Raw genomic sequence first — 20,574 nt, forward strand, 5'->3', positions numbered from 1 at the left:
GTATCTGCTGCTGTCTGCTGTCTGCTGTCATAGTTCGAAAATGAAAGGCTCAGACGGCGCCGGCCGAAATCATCTTCTTCCGCAGATAATTCTTGTACTCGGCGATCGAGCCGTCCCATGGCTTGATGGTCCTGTTCTCGCACACCAGAATCTGCTTGGCAATCTTGTCGAGTAATCTGCACAAAAAAAGGTCAGTGATCTGTACTTTTGGAAAACCGAGCAGATGGAGCGGAAGGCGGGGAGTTGTTAGGGGGGAGCTACGTACCTGAAATCGTGGCTAACAACGATAACACCTCCGCTGAAAGCGTTGATGGCGTCGGCTAAGGAGTCGATGGTGGGAATATCCAGACCGTTGGTAGGTTCGTCGAGCAGCAACATGTTCGGGCTCTCAATCGCCAAAAGTGCAAACACGATACGGCTCCGCTGGCCGTCGGACAGCGTGCCGATGAGAGATGTTTGGGACTCGCCCGTCAGGCCGTAGCGACCCAGCTGCTGGCGCCAGTACTGGTAGTCTTGAGACATGTGGCTGTACTTGTCCCGGACAAACTCGAGAGCCGACTTGGTCATGTCGAGCTGCTCGGCGCTGTGCTGCGAGTACAGGCCGAGCTTGAGATGCGTGTGCCGCGTCACAGAACCCCCGGTCGGCGACAGCTTGCCCGTCATGAGCCGGAGAAGCGTCGACTTGCCCACACCGTTGGGTCCGACGAGCGCCGTCCTCGAGTCCATGTCGAAACCGAGGTCCAGGTTGCGGTACAGGTCATCCTTGGCGTCGCCCGAGTATGAGAAGGTGACGTTGTCGAACGACAGAACCGGCGGCGGCAACTTGCTGACTTCGGCGAAGCGGAAGGTGAAGACGCGGTCCTCGTGCACGGGCTCGATGAAACCGTCGGCCTCCATCTTGTCAAGAATCTTCTGGCGGGACTTGGCCTGTCTGACGAGGTTGGCGTAGGTACCGGCGCTGGCGATGAACTTCTTGATGTGGACGATTTCCTCCTGCTGCTTGTGGTACGCCTTCATCTGGTTCGTCTCCTGTTCGGTACGAGTCTTGATGTACGTGTCGTAGTTACCACCGTAGTACAGGAGCTGTTTCTGCCTCATGTCGATCATGTTTGTGCACACACCGTTGAGGAAGTCCATGGAGTGGGAGACGAGAATCAGGGTGCGTTCCCACTTCTTGAGATATTCCTCCAGCCACACGCAAGCCTCGAGATCCAAGTGAGCGGTAGGATCGTCAAGGAGGAGCAGGGACGGCTTGACAAAAAGAGCCTTGCCAAGCGCCACGCGCATACGCCAGCCACCCGACATATCCTTGGTCTTCTTGTTGATCGTCACCTTGTTGAAGCCCAGACCAGTAAGGATCAGGGACGCACGGGTAGCAAAGGTTGACGGATCCATCGTCTCCATGTGCTATGAAGCAAAAAAAAAAATCACAAGTCAATAGACTGGCCGGTGGTGGAGTCCAAAATGGGGCGGGGGCGAGTGTTTGGTGGGGGAAGGGGATGTAATGACAACTCACCTCGTAAATATCCATGAGGTAGATGCTCTCGGGGCCTTCCTCCTCGAGAACCTTCTCGGCCAGCTGCTCGAGACGTTCCATTTCGCGCTCGGCCTCCTTGACGACCCATTCAAGGGCACCGAGTTCGGTAGGGGGGGCGCCCTCGTTGAGGAGGTAGATGTCGATATGTTCGGGGATCGGAAACTCGCGCGCAGCGATGGCCTTGAGGAAGGTACTCTTTCCACAGCCGTTCTCACCGAGCAAGCCATAGCGGCGGCCATAGGTGAGCTCGAGAATAGAGTCGTTGATCAACTGGCGGCCATGGAAGACCAAGCTGGTGCTGATGATCTTGACATCGCGACTGGTGGGAGTGGAGGCGAGCACGCCGGTGGTGACGCGGTCGGAGAGACCGTGCTTGTCCAGCTGGTCTGCGAGACGTTTGACCTCGTCCATCTTGTTGGCAGAGGTGGCGGGAGCATCCGACTCGATGGGATTGCCATTGGCATCGAGAGCGGGCTGGTCGCCGTTGACCGAGGAAGCAGTGGTGCTGACATTCTTGCCCTTCTTGAGGCCCTTCCCGGCGGCGGCGGCGGCCTTCTTTGCGAGCCTCTTCTCCTTGGACGAGGAAGGGGGCATCTTGACGGTGGTAGAGACGTTTGAAGTAGGTCGAGAGGTGAAGGCGGGAGGCGTGAGGATCAGCGTTATCTACACTAAATCGAAGGATCGAACGGAGCGATCAACCTGCAAAATGGTGCGCAAAATCTCAAAAAGAGGCGGGGCACCGATGAGCGCAAAAAAATTAAAAACTCGTCGAAAAATCCGCCGAGAGCCGCTGCGTTTTGTCCTTTGTCGAGTTTTACAACGAAAGTGAGAATCTCGCAACTATTAACGAGAGTCCCAGGGAAGAAGGAACGGAAGGGGACTTTGTTCGACTGTGATAGACGATAAGACGTCGAGAGGAGATGAATATGCAGTGGGAGAAGTCGAGCCCAAATCTTGAATGTTATCAGAAAAGGTTGGTGGGGGTGGGCAGAAGTGATAGCGGTGGAGGTGGCGGTGGGGTAGGCTTAAATTATGTGGACCTCCAAACAGAATTTTGTCTTTTTGAACTAATAAAATCATCCGAGGAGGGAGGAAAAAAAAAAAAAAAAAAAAAAAACTGTCTGTAGAAACTGGGTACCGACCACGGCGGGCAAAATCTGGTGGCGAAACAAGTACAATTCATCCTGGTACCAAGCGAGGTAGGCGTTACGTACTCCGTACGGCAGGGTCATCTTGCGCCAGTGTTTCTTGACCCCTCCAACAGCGGGGCAGTAGCGCACAGTAAGGCATCAAGCGAAGGTGGGGCTTCAACCTATGCAAGGAAGGCATTAATAATGACCTGAGATTGAATTCATGACTTATTGTTTGGTTTCTTTGAGTAAGAAGAATAAAAAGGTGACGGAAAAAAAGAGACAAAGCCATAGATCATGCCATGCATCATCTTATGCAGCCATGTCCATATGCTGGTTCTTTCAGTTCGCGTCTTTCTGGACAGGCTGTTTAGACGTATGACATCATAAAGTCATGTGACATGTCGCGTGATGTGACATCACGAATAGCAAAACGATGCGAGTGAGATTCGAACTCACGCTCCCGAAGGAACAGCGTTGACGTATCCCGAAGGAATAGTAGCAGCGCTGCGCGTTAACCACTCCGCCATCGCACCTCCTTTACATTGTGATTCCTACCTCATAGGGCAGCAACTGATATACCGAGTTCACAGCCATGCCAGCCGGTCGCCTTTGGTAACACCATGGTTTTGATGATAAGTCCGTTGGGATGGCGAGTCCATGAGATGGTATGTTTTCGAGCCACATCAAGTAAGCAGACTGTGGCGGCAGCCTTCGAATCAATAACCAATTCTGTGTTGCTTGTCTGGACATCATAAGACATCTCTACTCAATGTACAGGTCCCTTCACTTGCGGTCGGCATGGCTAGACGCCCTCTTCTTAGCCTGGGATTTCACAATGATCACTCGACAGTCGAGGGCCAGGTTATGTCCTTGGAGATATACATCCATTGCTTAAGCTCATAGCTCGGTACTATCAATTACTTGTCCTGCTTATATACACGTCACCGTCCCAACAACAATCAATCATACACCTTTCGCAAGCACCCCATTTACAAATGACATTTTCAGAGACCTAGGCTTGTTCGTTGACTTCGAGGTGGTCGTAAATCGTCTCATCCCCCGCATGGTGCTGCCTGGGACCCGTTCCACCGGCGGCAAGCAACTGGCTATGTTGGAACTGCCGCTCCGCCACTCGTGCGGGGTCGTCCTCGCTTCCGGGCTCCGCGTTTAAGGCCTTTTTCATGCCGCTCTCGGTTCCTTCGTAGTCGATGCCCTCCTTCAGGTTCTTGCCGTGGGGGCCCGCCGTGTCCTCGAAGTACTGGCTCGCGATGTAAGTAGGGGCTGGACCTCCCTGGCCACCGCTGGCGCCGAGGACCGAAGTCGCGCTCTGCAGGTTGTCGGTTTGTTCTGCTGGCAAGGAAGTTTTGTTTTCGCCTCCAGACTGCTTCGTGGCGGTGGTCTCGGATTCGGATTTGGCTGCTGCGCTGGTTGCTGCACCGGTTGTTGCACCAGGGTTCTCGGAGAAACCGCCACCACGGGCCATGGACTCGGCGGCGAGGGATCCGGAGACTTGTCCGGCACCTTCTTGATTTACGGGAGCATTCTTGCCCATGGTCACCTGAGAATAGTAGATTTTGTCAGCACCAACAAACGTCTTCCTCATATTCAGGCCTATGCGGCAGACGTCGGGAGGTGCGTACCTTAGTTCCTTCGCTAGAAGCCTTGCCAGACATCTTCGGTTTCTCTCAGGTACAAAGTTAAAAAGTCGGTTCTTTGGGGGTGTATTTTGTGAGATTGTTCAAGCTTCTCTTTTTCTCAGATAGCTAAAGCCTAATGTTCGTTTCACGAGATTGGAAAATGAGGGCATGTCGTATATAAGAAGTCTGAGCATCAGGACATGACATCACCACCCGTGTGTGTGTACTGTGTCGCGGCAGCAACGTTCGCCAGGAAGCCAGCCAGGGAACCGTTATAGGCGGCTCAGTCAAAAAGGAATGAAGTGAAAGCATGACTTCAATCGCTCCACTGTTTGCGGTCATTGGGTTCGTGGCGTGTTTTCGTAGAGATTACATCATATTCGTACTCGTTCTGTGGCAGTCGTTGACGTACTGGCATTTTACGTGGATACATGTAGCTCACCGAATAATTTTCGGTGAGCGGCACTAATCCAGCCACGCCATGTTTTGGCCATCGTCTTACTCAGAATGCTCTTGTGTTCCTGACTTACCCCGGGGTTCGATTCGGCTCTGGCTAGAAAGGACCTGGTTCAAGATTCGCAGCACTGCTCCTTCAATGTGTATGTAGCAGGATCCTTTGCCACGTCTTTTGGTTACAATCTGAAGAAGTATAATCTCTCGGGAGGGACAATTATAATGGCTTACCAGGACACAACCCAGGAAGGCCTCCCATTTAGACTCTTACACAGGGCCTGGCCACTTGCGTTGTCTGGTGCCACATCGGCCGATCCCCATCCGTCGGTGCCGTACTCTGCCGTTCTCTCGCGTAAGAGCTTGGCTGCCACTGCTCTGGCCAAACCTCTCCGGCGGTATGGTTCCTGCGCAGTGGCGAAATAATGGAGTCAATGTCCCTGAAGGAGCAGGACGAGCAATACGGGGGGCGAACACGGAGTTTACCTCGCAATGCAGGCTGGTCAAAGAGCCATCCGGGCCTACGTATGTATGCCTTAGTCGCCGAGGAGCACCGAGGGTACTTCGTAGGCAGCTCAGGGAGAAATGTCGGCAATGAGGGCGATGGTGTAGGATATACGTACCGAGGAACGCCCACGCAATCGGAGTCCCGTCTTGGAGCCTGATGACCATGCCCGGGAGTGCGACAAGCGTTTTCCTTGAGTTGGGAATAAGCCCTCGCATCAGCATGTCTCGAGCCACGTCACTCGACTTCACGTCGGTTATGAAACATACACCTGTCGCGGAATATGCGTCCGTGCCTTGACAACATGACAATCGTCCAGTGTAGGCCTGTCGTAGCGCATGCCTTCGGGCAGAACGACATCGGCCGGCGGCAGTTCATCTATCCGGAAGAGAAGCTTGTCGTAGTCACCCCTATTATGGATGGGAAATCTGGGAGCGCGGGCGCGAATCATGTCGCGCACGTGGTTATTTATGGTGCCGACGAGCACGGCGCCCGGGTAGGCGAGCTGGGCCTCGTGCTCATGCACGAGCCGCCGAGCGGCGCGGAGGACGGAGAGAATCTGGGCTTCGGCCAGGGCCGCCTCGTCGGGAGGGAGAGCGGGAGACGTCGAGTCGTTCCGGGCGTCCTCCAAGGTCGAATAGATCCACATGTTAGTCTCGGGCCCGCGGGAGAGATCCAGGTATGCGGCAGTAAAGTGGCTTGGCGTTTGGCGGATTGTTCGGTACGGTTCCGGAGACCCCGGCTGCCCGTCCGTATTAATGGGGCCATCGGCGGAAACGAGGACGCGCGAGTAAGGGGTACTTCCCCCTGGAAAGGAAGTGAATTGGAGACGGCGAAGGAGTGGGAGAGAGGCAGGAAGATGAGACGTTAGCAAATTAACGAGGCCGTCTGGGACGGTGGTAAGGATAAGGGCTTCCGAGGTCATTTTGCGACTGGGCAATCCGATGGTCTAATGATAGCACCACCGAGTCTCGCAGCTGCGTCTATCTGCTTCGCACCGGTGAATACCCCAATGAGGAAGATAAATAGTAAGTACGGCATATCGGTCGGCTGTCCGCTGTAAATCGTATGGTTCGTGACGTATCTACAGACACATAGGTGGGGTACATCATTAAAACCATGCGGCGAGGAGATACCAGTTCTGCAGAGGTCTCTTAGGAGCTGTTTCGTCCCTCCGTTGAGATCTGGGAGCTGTTTCGCCTCTTAAAATCTTAGGAAACTCCACGTGGGATTCTTCAAGCAAAGAAATGGAACTTTTAGATGTCGAAATATGTTAGTCGACTGAGAATAAACGAGTTTTCTTTTAGTAATAATGGAGAGCCCTGTTATGACAAAGCCAGATTAGGTATCAGCCAAAATCACGTGACACCAACACCAGCCGGAATCACTGGCTGAAGCTGAGGTAATATTCGTAGACCCACGCATAAGAAACACATCGCCGTTTTAACGACCCGAACTTATTATACCATACCTAACTGTCAGCCAATAGAGGAATATGATAAATGGAGAGAGAAAGTGGGATCATGTCAAAATTGTACGCTTCTCCATAACCTATTCAGTTTATACCTAGTTTATTGGTGCTCCTGATTAGTAAGTCTGGGATACCCCAGGATCGAGAGGCGGAACTTTTCCTCCGGCATCGTTACGTGCCGTTCTTCGCGGTTCCCCGGTATCTAACAATACCGTAATAGCTCAGCAAATCCGGCTAAAAACCACATTTGTTACCTGCACTTGATAATGGCCGCAAACATCCTTAACCTCCGAAACAGCCAAAACCCCTCTATCATTGGCTGGTTTCGAGCAGTTTGCGAGGCACATAGGATGCCAAGACGTTAGCCCAAAGCCGGATTTTTGGAGTTCGTGACGGTAGTTCTTTCCCCTTTCCCGATCTGGCGTCGTACCATTACATAAGGCGTATTGTACGTCGTAAATGAGTCGTACCTGCACATGGACTGCCCCAGGCGTGCGTAAGCGGAGCCATTCTTCAATGGCAAGAGCAGTCCGTCCCAGCTTCCCAGCTTATTTTCCTTGCCACCAACAGAAGACAGCCCCTCTAATCCAACCCGTATGATTTTAAATCTAGGATCAAAAGAACCGACCCATAATACGCGACAGACATCCACTGGCATTTTGTGACGAGTTCCGTAAAGTACCCCTATGCCTATCGGTCATGACCTCGTAGACCGGATCGCGAAGTCTCGGCCGCCCCTCATCTCCCTCTTCCTCTCTCTCTCTCTCTCTTCCTCTTCCTCTCCCGTCTCCCGCTTCAGTATCTATCCTCCCTCTCTGCGCGTCAGCTCAGAATCATGCCCCTGAGTTTCGAGGGCGCCCGTGAATGGGAAACCCTGAAGTAGGTTGCTTTCCCTCTCTCAATTTCCCACCTCTCCCCCACGTCTCGCGTCTCACCCCTCATCGCCCTCTCAACCTTGTGGCCCCGTTTGTACTGACCACCCAGCCTCGTCTGTTCAGATATCAGCACTCATTTCCTGTTCCAACGTCAGTGACCGACGATCCAACCACCCCCGTCGCCCGTGATGCCATCGCTTCTTCTGCCGACACTGCCCTGACAGCCTTTGCTCAGCTGGCCTCCCTTCGCCTCAACACGACACGCGCCCTCATCTCCCTCTTCGACCGCGACCACCAGTTTGTCGTTGCCGAAGCTACTCAGTCCATCCCCCTCAGCCCGAGCACCCAGTACGCCCAAGGTGCGAACTTCTTGTGGCTTTGTGGCTCTATTGTCCCTCGATCCTATGGCATCTGCGAGCACGTCCTCGTCGGCGCCACCGGCGGGCCCGATCCCTCCGACTCCTTCGTCCGGCCTCCCCATCGCGACCTTCACGTCTCTGTCATTCCTGATCTTTCCGAGGATCCCCGATTCGCCGACCGGCCTTACATCCGCGATGCCCCTCATTACCGGTTCTATGTCGGCGTTCCCATCCGCTCGCCCAAGGGCTTCAATATCGGCGTCCTGAGTCTTTTCGACGTCACGCCTAGGCCAGACGGCCTCGACTCGGCAGCCCTCCAGCTCGTCGTTGACATCTCTCAGACCATCATGACGTACTTGGATTCAAGGCGCGTCAACGACAGCTACCTCCGTAGCGAACGCATGGTGCTCGGCCTGGGCAACTTTCTCCAGGGCAAAGACGAACCTACCACCTGGTGGTCCAAGAACAAGAACCTCCACCCCGCTCATTCCAATACCCGTCCGAATAGCAGGCATCCGTCTGCCAGTGCAACTCATACGGTCAGCGTGACCGAAGATGGTGTTCAAGTTCATCAGGTAGATCACGACCGCCCTCCGTCTGAGGGGCCGCCCCTTCGGCCCACCACCGCCATCCGTCTCGCAAAGGACGGCCCGCCCCCCACTTCGCATAAGAGCGAGTCGAATGAGTTGGCCAATGCCGTCCCCTCTGTCGCCGCTGTCAGTTCCATCGGCCGGAGTCCCACGCCCCCCATCGACCTACATCAAGCCCAGGTGGAGAATATTCTCACCACGGCGGCCGACATTATCAGAGTGTGTCTCGATGTGGAGGGCACCATTTTCCTCGATGCGAGCGTGGGTTCCTTTGGCCGTCTCGTCGACTCGGCCCACCTCATGAACCGCGCCGACTCTGTCGACGACATCACATCCAGCAGCGAAGACAGCTCGTCCAGCCAGACCCACAGCCGCCAGGATGAGCAAAACTGTAAGGTCTTCGCCGTTTCTAGGTGGGATAAGTCGGCCACCCGCGACGGCAAACCCGACAAGGACTCGGTCATGATGACCGACAGGTTTCTCGCCAAACTCCTCCGCCGCTACCCCAATGGTCGAATCTTCAGCTTCGACGCGGCAGGTGCCTGGTACTCTGGGGAATCGTCTTCCGGCGATGATGCCACCGAGCCCGAGAAAGACAAGAATGCCGAGTCGAGGCCGCCCAAGGTGCGCAGGTCGCCCGACTCGCGCCGCAACGAGGCCAGGATCATCGGCAGCCTCTTCCCGGGTGCCAGGAGCGTGGCCCTTTTCCCGCTTTGGGACCCTTCTCGCGACAAATGGTACGCCGGTGGCTTCATTTGGAGCAAGACCCCCGCACGGATCCTCACCACCGACGCCGATTTGCCCTACCTGAGAGCTTTCGGCATGATCACAATGGCCGAAATCAACAAGCTGGACGCCCTCCTCGCCGACAAGGCGAAAACAGACATTTTGGGCTCCCTGAGCCACGAGCTACGATCTCCCCTGCATGGCGTGGTGGCGGCCGCCGAGTTGCTCCGAGACACCCAACTCGACGTCTTTCAGATGGATGTGGTCCATACCATTGAGATCTCGGGCAAGACGTTGCTTGATACCATTGACCATGTAAGGTCCCTATATGTAATGTTTTCCCAAGGCTCATTCACTAACCTTTCGCCCGGCACATGTAGTTGCTCGCCTACAGCAAAGTCAACAGCTTCCTGAGCTCTTCGAGAACGCAGCGTAGGAACGTCAAGACGGTTCGTGGCCTCAGTAAAGAAGCCGATGCGTCCATCGAATCCGGCATGGTGACGCTCACCTCCGATGTCGCGCTGGACGTCTTGGCAGAAGAGGTGATAGAAAGCGTCTTCATCGGCCACAGTTTCCAGCACATGGCGGCAACACACTTGGCAAGGCACGCTGCTGAGGGACCGATAACGTCACCGCGAGAGCGGCTTGATGCGATCTATTCGACAGACCCGGGAAGCACGGAGAACCCGGTGCCTGAAGAACTCCCCACGAGCCTCGGGGATGTGCAGGTGATCATCGATATCGATCCGACCCGCCACTGGTGGTTCCACACGCAGCCGGGAGCCATCCGCCGGATCATCATGAACCTGTTTGGGAACGCCCTCAAGTATACCACTCGTGGCCACGTCAAGATCAGCTTAAGGCAAGAGGACATGCCGCAGAAGGCTGCGAACAACACGGGGACCATGCTTGTGCTCACCGTCACCGATTCGGGCAAGGGCATTGGCGAGGATTTTTTGCGAAACAAGTTGTTCGCGCCCTTCTCGCAGGAGGATCACCTTGCACCCGGCACCGGCCTGGGGTTGAGCCTCGTTCGCCAGATCGTCGCATCCCTCGGCGGCTCCATCAGTGTGAAGAGCCACGTAGGCCGGGGTACCTCGGTGGTTGTTTCCATTCCCCTTCCTTTCGCCCAGAGGCAGCAGGACAGCCGAGACCATGGTAGCCCAAACGGCTCCCCCGACCGCGGCCTGACCCAACCTCTCCGGGCATCGGCCATCGGATTCAGCGACGCCTCGGTCAATTGCCGTGTGTCAGGCGAATCATCAGTTTCCCCACTGAAAAGTTTGCCCCTCCAGTGGTGCAACATCACCCTATGCGAGCTCATATCACTGGAGGACGGTCCAGTCGCTGCCGACGCGGATCTGGCAATCTATAGTGAGGCTGCTTACCGTCAACTGGACAAGACCACTCTCGATCGACATCCAGTCCCGGCCGTGGTTGTCTGCCACAATGTTGTGAACGCCATGAGACTCGACCCTTCTCCCTGGTCGGCGAAGCACTCTGCGTTTGAGTTTGTCCACCAACCGTGAGTTATCCTCGAACCATCGTTTCCCCCGAGTTGACAACATTAGATGCTAAAAGAATATTTTCAACAGGATCACCCCTCGAAAGTTTGGGAAAGCGGTCATGGCCGCCCTCACTCGTTGGCGGGAATTGCAAGCCACGAGGACGTCGGCTAAACCAACATCGTTCTCTGCGCCAGTGGACAGTGGTGCCGTCTCAACCATTGAAGATGGCTTGTCGGCGATTCGCATTGTTCCCGATCCAGGGACGGCCCCGTTTCAGGGAATGATACCGGGGCCCCATGTCTGGAGGACGATGCCAGAGGGAGTACGGCGGCTCGGGAGTATAGATGACGATTCCGATTTCACGTCAGTTACATCGCCGGGCGTCTCGTCGGATTTGACTCCCCCGACAGATGTCGACATCCAGGACGACAAGAACACCCTGAGCGTGGTTGCCCAAGCAATGACCACTAGTGGCAAAAACAAATGCGACGACGACAGCAGAAATCGGGATGAGCAGGCCGATAGATGCTTGGAGAGCGATAATGAACCTGAGAAGAAGACAAACGACGACCGATCGCATTTCCTTATCGTCGACGACAACCCCATCAATCTCAAGGTAAGGTTGGAATGCCGCGGCCCCGCGCGCTCTGGTTGCAGTATCATTCTCCTTGGGCTTTGTGCTGACTCCTTGGACAGCTTCTCTCCACATTCATGACACGCCTAGGCCGCGAGCATTGTACCGCTACGAACGGCCTCGAGGCGTTGGAAACGTTCACGGGATCTCCTGGCAAGTTTTGCTGCATTCTGATGGGTATGTCTTGTTGTACCAGCTTTTCCCTTTTCCTTTTTCTTTCACTTTTTTTTTTTTTTTTTTTTTTTTTTTTTTTTTGGCTTCAGTAAGGTATTCGAAGACTAACTGACTCTTCTCCGTAGATATCAACATGCCGGTCATGGATGGCTTAGAATCCACACGCAAGATTAGACACCTCGAACGCAGCCGTCAACTACCGCCAGTCACGGTAATCGCGATCACTGGCCTGGGATCCCAAAGCGATCGGGAGGAAGCTTTTGCTAGCGGACTGGATCTTTTCCTCACCCGGCCGGTTAAGATGGGGGATCTCTTCGCCATCCTGAAGGAACGCGGACTCGGTGGCCAAGATACAGATGGCGACTCTGTTGCGACGAGCACAGCGACGGCTAAGACGGAGACGATTACAAACATAGCGGCGACCTCGACTTGATAGATGGGGACGCAAGGGATGCTGGCTGGATGAAACAGGTTTGAAATGGACCTACAGGGCTCGAACGGGAAAAACGAGGAGGCGGCAGGACTGCCCCAGGATTTTAGAGACGATACCCTACATAAGGAAACATGGGCTGGCCACCTTGGGCGCGGGCAGGAGTTGTTGGCGTCTTGAGTCTCTTAGATATTCCGGTTTTGGGGGGGTTTCTTGTTTGGCGTCACTTAGCTCGGACGTGTTGGGAACACCGGTTGCTGCGCTCTCGGGTATACGAAACGACATTCTTTGACGCCGCAACGACGTGATGGTTGGGTTACTGGAGCAGTCAATTAGACGGCAATTTTCTCGACTGGGGTGGGCGGGTAGGGAGAGAACACCTCCATGAGCGTCCCTCCGAGCCCCATTTTGTATGAATACGTTACAGCAGAGCAGGATGACAGGCAATGATCCAATGACGAATGACGGCCGGTGTCGAGGTGCTCCGATATGGGCCTTATACAGCAAAGCAAGCATGGTTTTCAAAGTGTCCAAGTAGCGACAAATGGGCAGTCCCTGAGTTGGATGGAGAGAGCTTGAGTGTTCTGATTAACCATCCTTTTTCTCTAGGTCTATCCCATCTGCGCATCTGGAAGGAACGATTGCGAGCGAGACATAAGACCTCTACGAATGTCGATAGGTAGACCAAAAAAGAGTAGCATGTTTGCTCGGGGATATCAGTAATAGGACGCCGCTATATGGTTACTGATTTGATGATTGTTGGACATCACCTTTGGACATGGATGGCTGGGCTTGATTGGACCACCTCGCTCCAGATCCCTTTCAGTTTTTTCTATTCCATCAAGTGGAGATGCGGGTAGGAAGAGAAGTCTTACCACCCACCGTCATGGGCGGGTCAAGGGTCCCAGGTGGGAAGGTCCAAGTCGACTACGATAGGCTTGTTCATAGTCCGTCCGCCGACGTGGGGATAGCTCTTGGCCATGACTGCGCAGTTGACAACACAGGTCTCCTGTCTTCCCAACCTGCCTTGGAGGGCGATCTGATCAGATCGGTCAGGACTCGCGTCTCCTCCGAGACCCTTGACGTCGGCCGAGTCGGCGGTCGACACAGACGCAGACGCAGACGCGGATCCCGCGGGATGGCAGTGCGAGCCGTCATTTCGCAGCGCATCGCCGCCTTTGGCAGTCAGGTTGACGAGGCTCATCTTTTTCCCTGCCGGGTCGGGATCCTCCCAGCGCCGCACGCGCGCCTCTCGGAAGGGGACATCGCTGCATCCCAGGTCCCAGAGCACGCGCTCCGCACCGCGGGCCTCGTGGACGTGGCCGCATACGGCCAGGCGCGGCCTTATGCGCCACATGGCCCTCCGTAGCGCCTCGCAACCTGCCGGGAGTCCGTCCCGGTTTCGGTCACAGTGCGTCCTGGGAGGAGTGTGGGTCACTACGACGTCGGTGTCGAGGGGGATGTCGTCCCACAGCCTCGGTAAGCCCTCTTCCCCGTCCTGTGGCCGTGGCTGTGCCGCTGGTGGGAGGTCGCTGCTTGCAGGCGCGGAGTAGGTGAAGGCAGAGAAAATGCCGTGGCGGGCATTGCGCGGAGAGTAGGGTGAGGCAAAGACTTTGAAGGTTGTACGAGGTCCTTTGGGTGAGGTGAGACGGATCTGAGCGGCGGCGTGGACTAGGTAGGTGATGCTGGGGGAAGAGGTCAGGAGGGAGATGCAGTTGTCTTCGGATAAGTCTGACGGGCGGTTTGTGCGGAGGTGAGGACTGTTGTCAGCGTGGAGATTGCGGTCTAAAGCTAAATCATGGTTCCCTGGTGTTGGGCCTTGTGAGTCTTGCCAGGCCACAAAAAAGGGCTTTGGGACGAATACCTGCGACGACAATCTTTGCCTCGAAATCTGCCTTTTCGAGCCACTGTATAGCACGGGAGAGCTGGTGACCGGCCATCCATAGCCAGCCACGTCAGACAGGGAGCAGGCGAGAGGTTGGGGGAAAGAAAAAAGGGGTGGCGGGATCTGGCTCACTTCTGACGGAGATCCCTGGTTTGTGAGATCGCCGGCATGGATGAGGACGTCCCCACGGGGTAGGGCTGGAGTACACTTGTGGGTATCAGAGATGAGGACGAAGCGGGTGCGACGTAATGTCTGTGGTGTGGATGGCGCTGAGGTCGGGGAGTTGGGCGCCATGGAAGGAGGCGTGGATTAAGTTGAGAGCACAGGTGGAAACCTTTTCCCTTGATATTGAATGAGCGTTGCCGGGAAGATGGAGGGTAGAGATAGATGGTCTGGTGGTGATGACGGCGGTAGATGGTAAATGGATGACAGTGATGTCGATGTGTACGAAGTAGAAAGTAGAGGCACGTGAGTTGACGGTTAGAAGCGGCTTTGGCAGCGTCGCAGAGTGGGTCTGGGGACGAGTACAACGTATGAGTACCTAGGTACCTAGGAGTAAAAAAAGGCGACTGTACATCGTCAAGGCCATGCCGGGGTTGTGAAGTCGGTGATGGACTTCTCACGCGACTTGACGATTAAGGGGCTCCGGTTCTCGAGTCACTTTGGCTAGAAATAAAACGTTAACCTGGTTATACTTCTGTCGATTCAACACTCACAATATGACTATCTATGACCGACATTCTAACACAACATGGCTCCTAAGCACTAGGCTACGAAGTAATGAGAAGGAAAGGGAAGGAAAAAAAAAAAAAGACTACAAGCCAGTCACCCTGGGACGGGGAATGCAAGCACGGGTCGAGCTAGGAAGAGCAGCAGACGATGTAGGGAGGTCGGCAGACGAAGTGACCGGCTCGCTAGGGTCCGGGACGGGGAGCTCATCCGTCTCGGCGAAACGGCCCTCAATCTCGGCGTCGATGGGGCTGTTCTTCTCGAGATAGCGGATGAGAACCTCGTCCTGCAGGTCAAGGGGCACGAAGTCGGTGGTGACCTCGAAGATGTTGTCGCCGCCGCCGGCCAGGAAATCGAGGGTGACGACGGTGTAGTCGCGGCGGTCGTCGAGGTCCTCGCCGTCGATGAACAGCGAGACGATGCGCGATCCGGGGTCGAGGCGCGGGTTGTAGCGCATGCGCACGGAGGCGGACACCTGGAAGCCCGAGGTGATGGGGTCGCCGTTGAACTGGTTGACGCGGCTGACGCAGCCCTCGAGCACGCGGCGGAGGTCGGCGCCGGAAAAGGTGAGCTCGGTGACGGCGTTGCCAAAGGGGAACGCGGAGAGGACGTGGCCGCGGGTGATGTCCCCTGCGTCGATGGCGGCGCGGATGCCGCCGGCGTTAACGAGGGCCAGGTCGGGCGGGTTGTCCTCGCTGGTGTCGAGGCGGTACTCGTACATGGCGTCGGCCATGACGTTGCCCAGGGTGCACTCCTCGGTCTGGCACGTGGCCTGGACGAGGTCGACGTTGGTGTGGCCGACGACGACGCCGGCAAACTCCTCAAAGGGCGCGGCCCACGCCTCGATCTGGGCCTGCAGGGCCTCGTCCTGGGCCGTCGTGTTGTCCATGTGGATGGGCCCGCCGTGGTACGACAGGGGGCGGCCGTCGGCGTCAAAGGTGACGTCAATGTAGCCGAGGTACTCGCCCCAGCGCCAGGCCTGGACGACGAAGACGTCGTTGCCGTCGCGGTCCTGGACGACGGTGGGGTAGTCGCCCTGGGGGTCCGGGTGCAGGTCGCCCAGCGGGGTGTGGGAGTGGCCGCCGATGATGAGGGAGAGGCCCGAGGTGGCGGCGGCCAGGTCCTGGTCCTCGGCGTAGCCGATGTGGGTGAGGGCGACGATGCGCGTGATGTCGGTGGTGGCGCGGATCTCGTCGATGCAGGCCTGGACGGTGTCGGCGACGTTGAGGAAGTGGGTGCCCGGGCCGGGGCTGGCGATGTTGCGGGTGGTCGGGGTGGTGGCGCCGATGATGGCGACGCCCTGGTCGTGGAAGATTTTGTAGGGGATGATGGTCTGGTTGAGGACGGTGTGGTTGGAGCGGATGTTGGCGGAGATGACGGGGAAGGTCAGGTTGAGGAGGAAGTCGGCGAGCTCGTCGTCGCCGCCGTCGAACTCGTGGTTGCCGAGGGTCATGGCATCGAAGCCGAGCTGGTTGATGGTCTCGGCGATCTTCTCGCCTTTGTAGTAGGTGTAGTAGAGGGTGCCCTGGAACTCGTCGCCGGCGTTGAGCCACAGCGAGTCCTCGTAGAGGGGGCGCAGCTCGTCGACGGTGTGCTTGATGCGGGCGTAACCGCCGTAGCAGCCGCGGGACGGGTCGGTGCAGTCGGCGCCGGACGAGGCAAATTCGTCTAGGTGGGCGTGGACATCGTTGATGTGGAAGAAGGCTGTGGAGGTGAGAAATGTTAGTGGCAGCTGGATATGATGAAGGGAGGCGCAGCCATGTCAAATCAATCACGGGCAAACAACATACAGATGTTGAAGTTTCCGTCGGCATCAAGGCCGCGCTTGGTGAGGTGCGAGCTGTATAGGCTGTCTTCCACGACCTTCTGGGGCACGGCGACCACGGCGCCCGCCAATGCCAGGGCGATTGAGGCCAGTGAGATCCTCATGTCTTCTCTCTCCCTCTCTCTCTCTCTCTCTCTCTCCCGCTCTTCTATGTCGGTCGCACGGAACGAGTGTCAAAGTGAAGGAACGATAACCCTCTAGGCGGGTGAGAGGTGGACCACCGATCTATTTGATTCTTCAGAGCGGTAAAAGGAGAAACATGTCAAATCACGGGCGGGACGGGCAGGCAAAGATGGGACACGGGTTTAAAGCATTGATACTCCGCTCCAATCCCTCCTTGGAATTCATGCCCCAGCGAATGATTTTGGGTTCAGAAACCGACAGGACCAAGTAAGATATATCGGCAGAATTATCATGTTTGGCACGTTTTGCTAGAAGCTCTTGCGGATGGCATTGGCAAATCTGACGGAAAGGTTGGTAGAGGCGCTCCCAACCACGTGTGGGCATTGATAGGCCGATGTCCGTCACACCGTATCGTAGGCTGTGGACCAGGAACAAGGGACAAGACGGTTGGAATTGACCAATGGTTCTCGTCGGATGAAGCCTCAGAGACAAAGGCACGTGGTCCGCGTCTCGGTGTCAGGGGGAAGAGAGAAGAGGCGACTCGAGAATGGATGATGAGACCTTTTTTTCCTTTTTCCCCTTCTTTTCACATCGGGTTAAACGTTGTGACACGGAAAGGGAGGTTTCGGCGACGGGATGAGCGATTCAAGTCGGGAACGGCTGGGCTGATGAGACCGACACCATGGCCAATCTGCGACGGCAGTGGTAGTGGTGTACGAACATCCGAACCTACGTCGGTCAGGGATACACAGCAGGCAGACGAAGGCCAGGGTGGGTAGCTGAATATTCGACTGCTCGTACACGTAAGACGGAATCAACTAGGCCTTGCGTCCTTCTCCTTCCAGTGCTAGTGGGGGCCGGAGGCTGGAAGATCGACGAGGCGGGGAGCATCACGAATCTTACCCAAGGAGGAAGGTCCAGAGTTAGTGTGGCGAGCGGATACAAAATGCCGAAAGGAAATCCGGGAGTCGACTGGATTAGTGTACTTCGTAGTCAAGTCAGAGCTGACGTTCTTGGGGGGAGCTGCGAGAGTGCGAGGTGGTGAGGTTGGAAATTATTAGGAGGGAAGGGACAGGGACATTGGTGTGAATTCGCGGTCAGGAGACTTGTGATGACTAAGGCGGGGATGGATGCGCCAACGATTACTAATAATGGAGATGACGCGTAGATTCGTCGCTGAAACACGTAACGCGCGTCATCTCTCCAAAACTCCCAAAACTCCCCAAATCCCAACATTCCCCAACATCACCAGCTTGCCACCCACCGATCTGGCTCTCGTCCCATCATCGGGGTGCATCCACGTCCAGGGTCCTCGGCCGAGTGCGAATGGTAATGGAGGCTCTGCATTAAAAATCGTCTCTTAGCCCTAGAAATGTTTGGCATGGCGTTACGAACTAGGACCTGCGCTGCATATGGACACCAAAGTCAAGTAAGTGGCCTTCTTGCACCGAGGACGCCTCGACCCATGCATCCGAGTTGAGCAGCCAGCCGACTATCCGTTCGAAAACCCAGACCATGTCATGTCGATAGTGCGGGAGTGAGTGCCAATTACTCGTAGGCGAATCTTCGTCGTTTGGCTGGGCAAAAGTCCAGGCTGATCATCATCACCAACGTTTCTCTCTGAATCTGTTGGGTGTCATCAGACCTGTTTTACCGTGTACAGCACGTGTAGACCATGCCTTGTCGGTCCGTGTCAAGCCTGGCCACGCCGTTGCCTCCTAGCGGGAAAACATGGAACATTGGAAGCAAAGACGCCCCATGGACGTTAGTCTTCGTACGCATCCGAGTCGAGGGTTTAGAGCCGAGAGTAAGCAGCGCCCTTGTGCATCGCCTGTTTCGACCGAAGGTCAGGGGAATCCCTCCGCAGCCATCCAAACAGTCCCACCGAAGAGTTCTGGAAGAGCCTACGGAGGAAGAGCTCATTAGCGGACACCTAGCTGCGCCGATATACAAAGTACAACGACCTCATAGCATTCGGCCCTTAGTACACACCAAGGGTTTCTTCGTTGAGAAAGGAGAACGAGATTTTACACGTGTACTTGGCTAGTCGCCGCCGTCCCCTGACCATACCCCCTCCACGTTCTCCGACTGGCCGTCTCGCCGCAGATGAACGAACCCTCTCTCCACCGGGAAGACCTGTTCTTCCTCGGAAAGGGGGAGCATTCACCATACTAGCATCGCGCTAACCCGCCGACTTGTAACCGTCTCACTCGCCACCCGCCGTCCGTTGATGAGATGTCCGCGCAAGGGCCGACTGGCCGTTTGAACATCGCATGACTAGCTAGCAGTGTGATCCTCCGGCGCTTTCCAACCTACTCAGTATACCGATCTGAGCACTTTTGCCCATGCTTCCGTGGCGGGTTTCTCCCCTTTTGTCTGCATTGTTTCCGTCTTTATTGCATCGTCTCTCTTGTCGTTTACCCAAAAGCTTTTACCCTGCGTCCCCTTCCGCTGTAATACCATTATTCTTTACTGTAATACAATTCCTTGTCTGGTGAAGGCCAGTCTCTTCACTACCCATCCCATCCATACTCAACTCCTGACACCTGCCCGTTACCGAGAAAGAAAGGAAGAAAAACGAAAAGAACAAGAGAAACGGGAAATCCGTTTCCCGTTTCCCATGGTGAACACCTCCGGCTTCCCCCACGGAGCAGTGCCTAGATCCAGGTCGGTCGCAGCGACCGGCAAGAGAACATAGGTCATGAGCCCGCTGCAACCACGATATGCTAGCGAGTCGTCCCTCTTCATCGGCAACCTCGAGCCGCTGCCGCCGGTCGCGAGACGAGGACTCACAGCCGTCGTCGTTTTCAGTTTCCTCTCCTTCGTCGCATGCGCTGTCCTACTCGCCTATCTACTCTACAAGCTCGTCCGATGGAACTTTCGTCCCGTAGAACCGGGCGAGTCGACGGCAGCCAAGACGGCGACCCTGGGCCCGAACGAGGCCCCGCAGCTGGCGGACGAGCACCTCTGCCCCGGCCCACCGCAACCAGAGCAGCGACCCGCAGGCGTCAAGTGGGCTCTGAAGCGCATCCGCCTGGATCCCCCCAACCAGTTCCTCGTCTTGATCCTCAACCTGCTCTTCGCCGACCTCCAGCAGGCGCTGGCCTTCTTGCTCAGCGTCAAGTGGCTGGCCCAGGATGCCCTCCGGATCAGCAGTCGGACGTGCTGGGCTCAGGGCTGGTTCGTTACCGTCGGCAACATGGCCTCTTCCGTCTTCATCGCCATCATTGCCGCCCACACCTATCTCGCCGTCGTCCGCGGTTATCGCCTGCCCTTTTGGGCCTTCTATTTCGTCATCGCTCTCAGTTGGGTTTTCATCTATATCACCGCCGCCCTGGCCGCCATTCTCACTGAGAACGGTGCGGGCCATGGCGGCCTCTTTGTTCGAGCCGGTGCCTGGGTAAGCTCTCCTTCCTTTGTATATATATATATATATATTATATCCATGAAGGCAACATCTAACGCACGTCTATGCAGTGCTGGATTAGCACCGAGTTCCAACTTCTCCGCCTCCTGCTCCATTATCTTTGGATACTCATCCTGCTTGCCTTTACCACCTTCACTTACATCCTCATCTTCATGCATATCCGCAAGACCGCACGGAAGTGTCCCGACAATCTCAACTCAGCCCGCCACCCGCACGCCCATCAGGACTTCACCTTGGCCGGCCGTAAGACCAACAACGGCCGCCGCTCCGTCTCCTCCGCCGACTACGCTACTCAACCCACCTTCCTTCTGTACCCGCTCGCCCACGTTTTATGCACCGCCCCTCTGGCTGCCGGTCGTGTGGCCACCATGGCCGGCACCCACCCGACTCTAGCCTACTTTTGCGCCGCAGGCGCCATCATCGCCTGCAACGGCTGGCTCGACGCGCTTCTCTACGCCAGCACGCGCCGGTCCATCCTCTTCTCCGACAAGCCGCCCAGCCAGGACACTGGTCTCAACACCTTCTCCTACCTACGCACCCCGGCCAACCGCCGCTT

General features: G+C 56.0%; 6 protein-coding genes and 1 non-coding gene across 8 annotated transcripts in view; 2 read left to right on the forward strand and 5 right to left on the reverse strand.

Annotated features, from left to right (window-relative positions):
* Positions 1–49: 49 nt before the first annotated feature.
* ACRALDRAFT_2100705 (uncharacterized protein) lies at positions 50–2,131 on the reverse strand (the record flags this gene model as incomplete). Its single annotated transcript, XM_071023023.1, has 3 exons — positions 50–176; positions 266–1,407; positions 1,517–2,131. 3 exons carry the CDS (start codon positions 2,129–2,131, stop codon positions 50–52), a joined length of 1,884 nt encoding a protein of 627 aa, XP_070878166.1.
* A 970-nt stretch (positions 2,132–3,101) lies between these two features.
* Positions 3,102–3,203, reverse strand: ACRALDRAFT_t95. Its single transcript has one exon. It is a non-coding gene; the product is annotated as a tRNA-Ser (tRNA).
* Positions 3,118–6,187, reverse strand: ACRALDRAFT_1080686 (uncharacterized protein; the record flags this gene model as incomplete). Of its 2 annotated transcripts, XM_071019063.1 has the most annotated exons (7): positions 3,118–4,228; positions 4,311–4,352; positions 4,838–4,871; positions 4,992–5,164; positions 5,244–5,278; positions 5,381–5,454; positions 5,532–6,187. In XM_071019063.1, the coding sequence occupies 7 exons, from the start codon at positions 6,185–6,187 to the stop codon at positions 3,683–3,685; spliced, it is 1,560 nt and encodes a 519-aa protein (XP_070878167.1). The 2 variants fall into 2 exon arrangements, with proteins under 2 accessions (XP_070878167.1, XP_070878168.1); XM_071019064.1 differs by lacking the exons at positions 3,118–4,228; positions 4,311–4,352; positions 4,838–4,871 and having other exon boundaries at positions 4,988–5,164; positions 5,532–5,960; positions 6,000–6,187.
* A 1,300-nt stretch (positions 6,188–7,487) lies between these two features.
* ACRALDRAFT_1075415 (uncharacterized protein) lies at positions 7,488–12,586 on the forward strand. The gene is made up of 6 exons (XM_071018379.1): positions 7,488–7,612; positions 7,732–9,598; positions 9,664–10,808; positions 10,879–11,407; positions 11,488–11,602; positions 11,725–12,586. Exons 1-6 carry the CDS (start codon positions 7,569–7,571, stop codon positions 12,030–12,032), a joined length of 4,008 nt encoding a protein of 1,335 aa, XP_070878169.1. The 5' UTR covers positions 7,488–7,568; the 3' UTR covers positions 12,033–12,586.
* A 338-nt stretch (positions 12,587–12,924) lies between these two features.
* ACRALDRAFT_1062195 (uncharacterized protein) lies at positions 12,925–14,208 on the reverse strand (the record flags this gene model as incomplete). The annotated part of the gene is made up of 3 exons (XM_071016552.1): positions 12,925–13,835; positions 13,894–13,954; positions 14,047–14,208. 3 exons carry the CDS (start codon positions 14,206–14,208, stop codon positions 12,925–12,927), a joined length of 1,134 nt encoding a protein of 377 aa, XP_070878170.1.
* A 388-nt stretch (positions 14,209–14,596) lies between these two features.
* On the reverse strand, positions 14,597–16,605 carry ACRALDRAFT_1062196 (uncharacterized protein). The gene has a single exon (XM_071016553.1). It carries the CDS (start codon positions 16,094–16,096, stop codon positions 14,729–14,731), a length of 1,368 nt encoding a protein of 455 aa, XP_070878171.1. The 5' UTR covers positions 16,097–16,605; the 3' UTR covers positions 14,597–14,728.
* A 2,687-nt stretch (positions 16,606–19,292) lies between these two features.
* The window catches only part of ACRALDRAFT_2098986 (uncharacterized protein), a gene marked incomplete at both ends in the record, with an annotated part of 2,502 nt that continues 1,220 nt past the window's right edge, over positions 19,293–20,574 (forward strand). The window contains 2 exons of the mRNA XM_071022918.1: positions 19,293–19,991; positions 20,069–20,198. Coding sequence (XP_070878172.1) covers positions 19,293–19,991; positions 20,069–20,198 — 829 coding nt within the window. The remainder of the gene's footprint in view (positions 19,992–20,068; positions 20,199–20,574) is intronic.

The sequence above is a fragment of the Sodiomyces alcalophilus genome, assembly GCF_042370955.1.
Source record: "Sodiomyces alcalophilus JCM 7366 unplaced genomic scaffold ACRALscaffold_2, whole genome shotgun sequence".
NCBI classification, from domain to species: domain Eukaryota; kingdom Fungi; phylum Ascomycota; class Sordariomycetes; order Glomerellales; family Plectosphaerellaceae; genus Sodiomyces; species Sodiomyces alcalophilus.

Excerpts from the sequence above, each read along its gene's own strand:
- ACRALDRAFT_1075415 (XM_071018379.1), top strand. The coding sequence starts at position 7,569 with ATGCCCCTGAGTTTCGAGGGCGCCCGTGAATGGGAAACCCTGAA. Across the intron at positions 7,613-7,731 it reads CGTGAATGGGAAACCCTGAA|ATATCAGCACTCATTTCCTG; the intron begins GTAGGTTGCTTT and ends TCGTCTGTTCAG. Across the intron at positions 11,603-11,724 it reads GTTTTGCTGCATTCTGATGG|ATATCAACATGCCGGTCATG; the intron begins GTATGTCTTGTT and ends TCTTCTCCGTAG.
- ACRALDRAFT_1062196 (XM_071016553.1), bottom strand. The coding sequence starts at position 16,096 with ATGACCCTCGGCAACCACGAGTTCGACGGCGGCGACGACGAGCTCGCC.